The sequence below is a fragment of the Mauremys mutica genome, chromosome 3 (assembly GCF_020497125.1).
Source record: "Mauremys mutica isolate MM-2020 ecotype Southern chromosome 3, ASM2049712v1, whole genome shotgun sequence".
In the NCBI taxonomy this organism is placed as follows: Eukaryota; Metazoa; Chordata; order Testudines; family Geoemydidae; genus Mauremys; species Mauremys mutica.
Genome location: NC_059074.1, coordinates 165,661,667 through 165,672,046, shown reverse-complemented (window position 1 = coordinate 165,672,046; position 10,380 = coordinate 165,661,667). Strand labels below are relative to the sequence as shown.

Here is a 10,380-nt window from a genome sequence, read left to right as displayed (position 1 = left end):
CTGTTTTTGCTCATGCCTGAGACACAGAACTCAAGAGGAAAATCTGGAAAAGGACAAAATGGAAGAATGAATTGTAGTGAGATGAGGCCTGAGGCCTGATCTGAAGTAAGGGTCAAGATGTTGCTAAGCAAATTTAGGCTGTGAGCCAGAGGCAGGCCCTGCTCACAGAAATTGGCAAAAAGAGGGCTGCTAGAAGAGGAAGGGTTTCAGCTGCTGTGTACAGATGTGGTCTCCTCACCTCAAAAAAGATATTCTAGCACTAGAAAAGGTTCAGAAAAGGGCAACTAAAATGATCAGGGGTTTGGAGAGGGTCCCATAGGAGGAGAGATTAAAGAGGCTAGGACTCTTCAGCTTGGAAAAGAGGAGACTAAGGTGGGATATGATAGAGGTATATAAAATCATGAGTGATGTTGAGAAAGTGGATAAGGAAAAGTTATTTACTTAGTCCCTTAATACAAGAACTAGGGGGTCACCAAATGAAATTAATAGGCAGCAGGTTTAAAACAAATAAAAGGAAGTTCTTCTTCACGCAGCGCACAGTCAACTTGTGGAACTCCTTACTTGGGGAGGTTGTGAAGGCTAAGACTATAACAGCGTTTAAAAGAGAACTGGATGAATTCATGGAGGTTAAGTCCAGTAATGGCTATTAGCCAGGATGGAGTAAGGAATGGTGTCCCTAGCCTCTGTTCGTCAGAGGATGGAGATGGATGGCAGGAGAGAGATCACTTGATCATTGCCTGTTAGGTTCACTCCCTCTGGGGCACCTGGCATTGGCCACTGTTGGTAGACAGATACTGGGCTAGATGGACCTTTGGTCTGACCCGGGACAGCCGTTCTTATGTTCTTAGGAACGTATGCCAAGACAGCACCAGAACAGCTGGGTACGAACACATCCCACACAGATAACAAGGAACAGGCAGACCCAGCCTAATGACAGTATAAAAGCACAATATGATGAATAGACAATAGGAAAGGATAATATGATGGACAGACTGTATGATGGACAGATTTGTTCGAAATGACCTGTGCCAGGAGAAAGGCAGTAATGTGCAAAGGGGCTGCACCTCAATGCATCAGGAGTGATGAGTAATCTGTTCTGCACCTGTGTATAAGAATACGTACCAGAGAGCACATCTTTGTCCGGCCTAGGGTGCAGTGGAAAGCCCCACCACTGACTGAGCTGTGTCCATTGCAGGGCACCACACCAGTAGCTACTGACAACAGGAACCAGCTCAGACTCCCTTATGGTAGGGGTCATGGCGTCCATTTTTACAGGCGGCTCTAAAAGGTTGTGTTAAAGCAGGCGATTAATAAAACTTATTTAAATGTGTCAATACGAATGTGTCCCCTGCTCCATACTTGTGTGAGTAAAACATGGTACATGACATGTCTCCACAGACGGCTCTGTTTAACTATATTACACCCCCCCGGAAGTTGGGAGCTTTAGTGGGGTGACCCCTACCATAAGGAAGTCCATTTTGTCCTTTTCCAGATTTTCCTCTTGAGATCTGTGTCTCAGACATGAGCAAAAACAGCTGATGCATGATAGACTTACTCCCACAGGGCTACCGACGTGTAAGTTCTCAGAGGCCTCTAGACAGGCATCTGGGACAGGTGGGATCACAGAAACCCCCTGGGAGCTGCCACCTGATGTGCCCAGACTACTGCTACCACTGCTTTCCCTGCCAGCTCAGGACCCCAGCACCCTGTCTTGCTGAGCCAGACACTCCCGTCTGCTCCAACACAGACCCAGGGTCTGAATTACTTGCCCCAAGCTGCAGGTTTACCTGAAAGCAGCTAACAGAAGTGTTCCTGTCTTTAACACTCAGATGCCCAGCTCCCAATGGGGTCTAAACCCAAATAAATCCATTTTACCCTGTATGCAGCTTAAAATGCGCAAATCTATATCTAATCAAACTGAATACAGATAAGATCCCCACCAGTTCCACAATGCTCCTTTGACAGACTAATCTCCTTTTAGCCTGGGTCCAGCAATCACTCACACCTCCTGCAGTCACTGTCCTTTGTTCCCATTTCTTTCGGGTATCCTGGGGTGGGGGTGGAGGCTCTCTCTTTAGCCAGCTGAAGACAAAATGGAGGGCTCTCCCAGGGGTTTAAACAGACTTTCTCTTGGGGGTGGAGATCCACGCCTCACTCCTGTGCCAAGTCCAGCTCCAAGATGGAGATTTGGAGTCACCTGGGCAAATCACATGTCCATGCATGACTCACAGTTTTTACAGGGAGCATCCATTGTTTACATGCTACCTTGAACTTCCTCAGGTAGACTTCTTATGTGGATTGGAGCATTCCAAGATCCATTGTCCTTTCAGTGTTTCTTGATTAGGTACTTAATTTCCCCAGGAACTGACCAAATGCTCTACTAAGGTTATTTAGAAATCAAGCCGGTACACAGCCAACATTCATAACTTTGAGTACAAAAATGATACATGCATACAAATAGGATTAATACATTCAGTAGATCATAACCTTTATGGAGATATGTTACATGGCATATGTAGCATAAAACACATTCTAAGCATATTTCCATAGAGCCTTATGGGAGGTACCGTCACACCCTCCCCCTGAGCTTACTGCCAGAGACTTGGACACTGTCCATGGCGGAGGCAGTACATGTAAAATCCCTGTTTGTCTTTGGTCACACTCCTTTCAAGTACCTTTAAACCATATGTCATTCCTAAGGGTCCTAGCCAGTTTTGGGGGTCCTGGTCCTCAGATGCCAGAAAACAGGTTGGGGTGTAGTATTGTTAACAGAACGCAGACAGTGATATCTGTTACAGTGGAGGCGTTTTGGCATTTAGCCACCAATGCCATGAGGCGGTGTGCCTCAGTTTCCCCTCCTACACAGCAGCATGGGGCTGTTATGCTTTTGCTGCTGTTCCAAGCTTCCAGACTGTTTACAGGTGTAGGCTGAAAAGTAACATGCTTGTGGGGCTCTCCTGTCACCATCCCTAGCATGTACAACAGTTTCTTCCACAAAGCAGGTATGTCCCACATCTTTAAAGGGTTTAACACTAGTACGAATTCCTTTGTTTTATCCCATAGGTGAATTAGCAAAAGACACAAGGTTAACAGCAAATCTACGGTGGACAGGCTTCGTTCACTCAGTTTGACTCCTTTAGTGTCTATTGCATTTTCCCAGCTCTCTGTAGCCTCTGGTAGGCACTCTGCCTCTTTGGAGAAGGCTTTTAATTCAGGCATGTGGTTGAGCCTTTGGCAAGGAGAGGGTGCACTGCCACCATGCCTGCCCTTGGCCCCTCCCTCTGGAATGTCTCTGGGCTGGACCGCACTCCCTTGTGAAGTGCCACCCATGCAGAGATTCCCCACCACCCCCATCTTGGAGAGAGAGTTTTATCTCTTACAGGTGCAGCAAGAACTCCACCTTTCAATGGGGGGCTCTGGACCCCTTGGGCACCCCACTTTCTGTTCCCAACAGGCCAGCTGGATGGACTCCCCCGTTCAGGAGATCTGACCCCCAGGTTTCCCTTACAACATGAACCATAGGAGAAGGGGCTGGCATTTTAAATGCAAACTTTTCACCCTCCTCCTGGGAAAGTCCCTTCCCACAAAAGGTGGGCGGACTCTCTGCCCCCCCTTCCATCTGGGCTTCCCTCTCTGGGCTCCCCTCTGGGTCAGACACTCCTGTGTCCCCCGAAAGGGAAGGTGACCCTGGTCCAACTGTGGGCTCACAGCTACCAGCTATGGCAGACTTTTCACTGGCCAGCAAAATTCCCCCCTTTTCACTCAGGTTGGGTTTGCTTCCAGCTACAGAGATCTTGGGGTCTGTTTCCACCACAGTGGTCACCAGGACCCCAACTTCCACCTTTGGGACACACGTCTCTATGCACCCCAGGGCAGGCCCTGCCCTCTGCTGACCTGCAATTTCCTGGCAGTCAGCAGCTGTGGTGGCCCCCCTGTTACAAGGTGGTTCCTCCCCCTCCCCTGGGGAGATGATTATGGGACAGGAGCTGGCTTCGTCCAGCCCCTCCCTCTGGAACTTTCCTTGAGCCCCGGGACTACAGGAACTGGCCACAACCATCCCTGCCCCCAAAGCTGCATTCTTTACTGCTGCAGAGGAATCTATGAGACACCTTCCTATTCCCCCAGCAGTCCATGTGACTTCACCCCACACCGACCCCGACTGCTAACCAGTCCTGGGGCAGATTCTGCCACACTAAAGAAATCGTTTCCCAATAGAAACGGTGCAAAATTGTGTGCCACCGTTGCAACAGTCGGTTCAGCCTGCAAATCCTTAGTTTGCATGTGTACTTTAGCTAAAGGTGCAAAGACTTTGTAACCCGCTAACAGCTCTAATTCTGCCATTTTACCTGGCAACAAATCCTTCTTCTGGATAAGGTCCCTCCTGACCACAGAAATCTCAGCACCTGTGTCCCTCAATCCAAGAAGCACTGCACCATTCATTTTAACAGCATGCATATGCTCATTGCTTGGTTGGGTGGAAGCAAGCTTTACAAATCCTGTGTGGAAAGAGGCCACAGCCTGGCTCTGAGAAGCTACAGCTTCATGTGTTACTTGTTGCTTGTTTCTACTCAAAAAGGGGCACTTAGTCCTCAGGTGCTCAGTTGACTTACAATCATAGCACCTCTTGGGCTCCTCTGCTTGCACAGGAAATTTGGGACTAGTTCCAGGGGAACTGGGAGGTTCCCCAGCCTCCTTTTTCCCAGGGGTAAAATGGTGATTCTGCTTTTCCCCAACCCTGTACCCCTCTCCCAGTGGTTTATGTTTGATTGCAGCTTGTGCTTGCTCATAAGAGTCTGCATACCCAGCTGATTCACCACTGCATTTACCTTTTTGTCCCACAAATACTGTTTTACATATTCCCTGCACATATTCAGGAAGTGTTCCTGAGTTACCAGATCACACATCCCTTCGAAGCTTGTAATGCCCTTCCCCCACACCCACTTGTCTACCAAATCTCTCATTTCATTGGCATAAGCCACATTACTCAATCCAGATCCCCTCTTAAGACTCCTGAATTTCACCCTGTAGGTTTCAGGTGTAATCTGAAACTCTTTCAAAACCAGATCCTTAAATTTACCATAGTTTGAAGCATCATCAATAGGCATCTTACTGAATATGTCCAGAGCTCTACCAGTCCATTTTGCTATCAATGTGGTCATCTTTTGATCTTCAGGGATGGCATGCAGGGTGCCCAGGCTCTTGAAGGTGATGAAATATTCGGTGATCTCGCTGGATTCCTCATACCGTGGACACAGTTGCTCCCATTTATGAATTTTTGGGGAAGTGGAGCCAGCAGGTGGAGGGTTTTGTCTCTTTGACTCCGTTACAGCCAGTTCATGCTTCTGGGCCTTTCTCTGGGTCTGCATAGCTCTCTCGTGGGCAGCCTCTTCCCTGGCTTTTTCTGCCTCCACCCTTGCTGTCTCTGCCTCCATAGCTCTCTTGTGGAAAGCTGCTTCTGCCTCCACCCTTGCTCTCTCTGCCTCCATAGCTCTCTCGTGGGCAGCCTCCTCCCTCTCCATTAGTCTTTTATGTTCATTTTCTTTCTCTTTTGCTTCCAGTCTAGCCAACTCTAGTTTGTAAGCTGCTTCACTGCTAGTCATTTTCCTGCTTTCTTCTTCTGGGCCACATCCCCTCTGCAGTTCACTGAAAGTGGGATGCACTCAGCTCAGGGGATTCTTCGTTAACAGAGACTTTCACAGTGCCCAGGTTTCTGGGCAATTTGCACCCTGTGCAGTTTTAGCATCTTCAGATCTTGTCTCTTACTTATTTTGCTTCCTTTTCTGTCCCTACTTCCCTTACCCAAAATAAGCAAACAGAAAATAACAAACCAGTAACCACTTGGTCTGTTCTCCAGCTACCGACCACACTCAAAACTCACTTAAAATCACTACCAGTACCTCAAAGCAATCAGATGTGCACAGATTCTGCTGACTATGCCACTGTGACAGGCTGGATCACAGAAACCTCCTGGGAGCTGTCACCTGATGTTCCCAAACTACTTCAAGCCCTGCTTTCCCTGCCAGCTCCCTGTCTTGCTGAACCAGACACTCCCGTCTGCTCCAACACAGACCCAGGGTCTGAATTACTTGCCCCAAAGCTGCACGTTTACCTGAAAGCAGCTAACAGAAGTGTTCCTATCTTTAAACTCAGATGCCCAACTCCCAATGGGGTCTAAACCCAAATAAATCCCTTTTACCCTGTATAAAGCTTATACAGGGTAAACTCATCAATTGTTCGCCCTCTATAACACTGATAGAGACATAGGCACAGTTGTTTGCTCCCCCAGGTATTAATACATACTCTGAGTTAATTAATAAGTAAATAGTGATTTTATTAAAGACAGAAAGTAGGATTTAAGTGGATCCATGTAGTAAAAGACAGAACAAAGTAAGTCACCAAGCAAAATAAAATAAAATGTGCAAATCTATATCTAATCAAACTGAATACAGATAAGATCCTCACCAGTTCCAAAATGCTCCCTTTTACAGACTAATCTCCTTTTAGCCTGGGTCCAGCAATCACTCACACCCCCTGCAGCCACTGTCCTTTGTTCCAATTTCTTTCAAGTATCCTGGGGTGGGAGTGGGAGTGGGGGTGGGGGTGGGGGTGGGGGTGAGGGCTCTCTCTTTAGCCAGCTGAACGCAAAATGGAGGGCTCTCCCAGGGGTTTAAATAGACTTTCTCTTGTGGGTGGAGACCCCCTCCTCACTCCTGTGCCAAGTCCAGCTCCAAGATGGAGTTTTGCAGTCACTTGGGCAAGTCACATGTCCATGCATGACTCACAGTTTTTACAGGGAGCATCCATTGTTTACATGCTACCTTGAACTTCCTCAAGTAGACTTCTTATGTGGATTGGAGCATTCCAAGATCCATTGTCCTTTCAGTGTTTCTTGATTAGGTACTTAATTTCAACATTCCTTTCCCCAGGAACTGACCAAATGCTCTACTAAGGTTATTTAGAAATCAAGCCAGTACACAGCCAACATTCATAACTTTGAATACAAAAATGATACATGCATACAAATAGGATTAATACATTCAGCAGATCATAACCTTTATGGAGATGTGTTACATGGCATATGTAGCATAAAACACATTCTAAGCATTATTTCCATAAAGCTTTATGGGAGGTACTGTCAAAAGCCTTATGGGAGGTACTGTCACAGCATCGTCAAGCTGTTGAGAGATTTTCAGAAAACAAACAGTGTAAGAACCCCATTGCTTGTTTTTAATTTATGCAATCCCTGGTTCTTAGCCCCATTACACCCTATCCTTGACCATCGCTTTTTAATCATTCATTTACCTGAGCGACCTCTTTTCTGCCTCTTTTCAGACCTCACCTTGTCTGCCTGTGACTCCCCCAAGCCATGAGCACTTTCCACCTCTAGGAAGGTGAATAATGAGAAGCCGTCACACTCATCGGGGTGCCTAATAAGGGTTTCGGGGTCGGATTCCAACATATCCATCAACGGTCTAAAGGTGCTCGGGGTTAAAACAAAGTCCGAAGTTCTCATGGGGGTGGTAAAGGAGTCCACGTTTCCTCTCAGTAGCCTTTCCACAATTTCTAAAACACGTGTCCTTGGTAAGAGATGGCCTCCTCTGCCCGGAGCTGGGACTTATGGGGTAATGGTGCTGCTCTCTGATTGGCAGAGGGCATTGGGAGGAGTTCTTAGAGGGGTCACACGACCCACTTCCGAACAGGTCACCCCACCCCAGAACTCACTCTGACTGGTCAAATCTCCTCTGAGGGAGGTCCTATCAGGGTGAACCCCATCCTGATTGGTAGAGGGAAGTAGGCGGAGTTCTTAGACGGGTCACATGACCCACATCCAGATGGGTCACTCCACTCCAGAACTTGCCTTGATTGGTCAAATCTCCTCTCGGGGTGGTCCCGAGTGGCTGAAACCCTTCCTGAGTGGTAGAGGATGGTCACGTGACACACCTTGCTTCCGGTCATGTGGCATCTTGACCCTGGGAGTAATACTCCCCGGAGCGGACTTCTTGTGACAGGTGGGTGGGATTTAAGGGGTCAAGGGGCAGAGTTTAAGGGGTCAAGGGGTGCGGTTAGGGTTTGTTTCATGGTATACTACTCAGGTTTACTGTACCATACAGTTTTTGTCTTGTTCATTTTGCTCAGGTAGTTTTTGTGTGCTCAAGGAACATCTGCCTTGGTGTGTGTGGAGATTCTCCCTTGAGTTCTCAGCAACAGCTTGTGTGTGTTGCTTCTTCATGCAAAGAGGAGATCTTGATTCCATAGGTTCAATAGATGTTTCTGCTTGGTGCTGCTGAGTAGCATCTACCTGCAATACAAACAAAAAAATTCTCATGCTTTAGCGGTATGGGAGAACCTTGTTAATTACCAGCAGGAAGTGAAAGACCCATTCCAAGCGACTGAATAATATGAATTAGCAGACACACGCTCAAAGCAAGAATCTTCAATGTTTATAGTTATCACTCTGAAAATACAACAGCGCTATGCAGAATGCTTTACAGCCACTACCTACTCCTCACCATGTTCAAGTTTAGAATGGACATTATCATCCATGCTTTACAAATCGCAAGTCACATAATTTAACAAGGTATAGGCAAAGCTAAGGAGTAGTACACAGGAGTTCCTTGTCTAGTCTCTTCTTGCTCAATCACTAATCTGCAGAACTGTATTTTGAGATATGTAATTTAAGTTTAATTACTGATATTTCATAATGAATTTGTAAATGTCCTATAGTTTATTCTGTAAATATGATAGCACTTGAAAAAGTTGTTTAGTCCTGAAGCATTTATACTGACCTGCTGAGGATATCTGGATAGCTCAGTGGTTTGAGCATTGGCCTGCTAAACCTAAGGTTGTGAGTTCAATCATTGAGGAGGCCACTTAGAGATCTGGGGCAAAAATTAGTCCTGCTAGTGAAGGCAGGGGGCTGGACTTGATGACCTTTCGAGGTCCCTTCCTCTTCTAGGAGATTGGTATATCTCCAATTATTACCTTACCTTATATCCTGTCCAGACGTATTATGAAATAGTCAGGAGAATGTCATGTCATTCTAAATGTTTAACATAATCTTCACAATATGTTTGTTGTGATGGTCAACACTAGCTTTGTAAAACTGCTGAAAAATTTCACAATGTGTACACCTTTGGGGTTATCTCAAATTCCAGTCCCCACCGCTATTACAATCGTCCTTGTCTCTCCTGCACTCCCCACCAAATTCTGACATGATTTTAGCATCAGTTAGCTAAAACTTCAGTAGTTATAAATGTGTGCTTCATGACAATTGAAATCCTGAATGACAAAGCTTCTGATAGTCTAGGTAATTGGCCCCAATTCTCATCCCACTTACACTGATGTGGGTCCTGTGTGCGAGGTGAGCATCAGGGCTTATCCTTCTAGTGCCAATACTTATCAAAATAAAAGCTGTTAAAATTTTGATGTCGAGTGGAAAAAGGGAAGACAGTCCTTACACTTCTGTCATTGTAATAGTAGCTTGAGAAATATAAGGCTAAATCTAAACATAAATGATTTTTACCACTGAAAGCAGAGAATGTGGAAGCATTCCTTATTAGACCCAAGAGTTGTGGGGATAGTGTGCCGCCTCTCTAATTGTTCCTTCACTCTAACAGTGTTTTTCTAGCAATGGGCAAAATCTCAGATTGCAGACATGCAGTGACCAGTGTCTGGTTGAGGCTATCACAATACGAGCATTAAGACAACGTTCAGTACCAGAACTTCTAACGAAGGCGATCAATTTTCCTTCCATTTTGATCACTAATAAAAAGCAAAGGATAAAAATCAGATCAAGTTTGCATAAGGACTGAGAAAAGACTTCAGGGTCTGGCCCTAAAAATGAAAACTCTGGGAACAGAATAGCTCTTTAAACAATTTGTTGAAGTATGATTGTTTTTGTAGAGATTGTTATTTAAAGAATGATCTTGTGTGTTGTTTAAATTGGCTAAGTTCACAGCAATGCAACAGCAAAAACAGAATTGTTACCAACATATATTACTGGCAAAGCTAATAGGACCATTTATTATTAAGGGTACCTGACTCCTCCCATTACAAGACCACCCTGTTTTCTGCTGCTTCTAACTTTACAAACTTTAATTGCTTGGGCTGAAATTTTCAGGGGTTGGGGACAGAGGCAGAATTTCAGCCAAAATGGTTAAGCTATTCCCAAGATCAAGGCTAGGGAAATCTACATTTTTCTCATATTAAAATATTCTGGCAACTTTTCTTTGAAAAACTCCATGTGTTGGGGCGGGGACTTGTAATTTGGCAGGGAGTGGCCTTTGTGCAGAGAATGTGCTTTTTGCCATCCCCACAAAAACCTGCCCACATTTGGCCAAATTATAAGCCTTTGAAAAAAACCACAGATACTCAGAGAGA

General features: G+C 45.7%; 1 protein-coding gene across 1 annotated transcript; it reads right to left on the bottom strand.

The window, feature by feature from the left end:
- Nucleotides 1–2,584: 2,584 nt before the first annotated feature.
- On the bottom strand, nucleotides 2,585–6,128 carry LOC123367067. Its single transcript, XM_045011063.1, has 2 exons — nucleotides 5,481–6,128; nucleotides 2,585–5,426 (listed from the first exon to the last, which is right to left on the bottom strand). The coding sequence occupies exons 1-2, from the start codon at nucleotides 5,598–5,600 to the stop codon at nucleotides 4,590–4,592; spliced, it is 957 nt and encodes a 318-aa protein (XP_044866998.1). The 5' UTR covers nucleotides 5,601–6,128; the 3' UTR covers nucleotides 2,585–4,589.
- Nucleotides 6,129–10,380: the final 4,252 nt, after the last annotated feature.

Excerpts from the sequence above, each read along its gene's own strand:
- LOC123367067 (XM_045011063.1), bottom strand. The coding sequence starts at position 5,600 with ATGACTAGCAGTGAAGCAGCTTACAAACTAGAGTTGGCTAGACTGGAA. Across the intron at positions 5,427-5,480 it reads CCCACGAGAGAGCTATGGAG|GCAGAGACAGCAAGGGTGGA; the intron begins GCAGAGAGAGCA and ends AGAGCTATGGAG.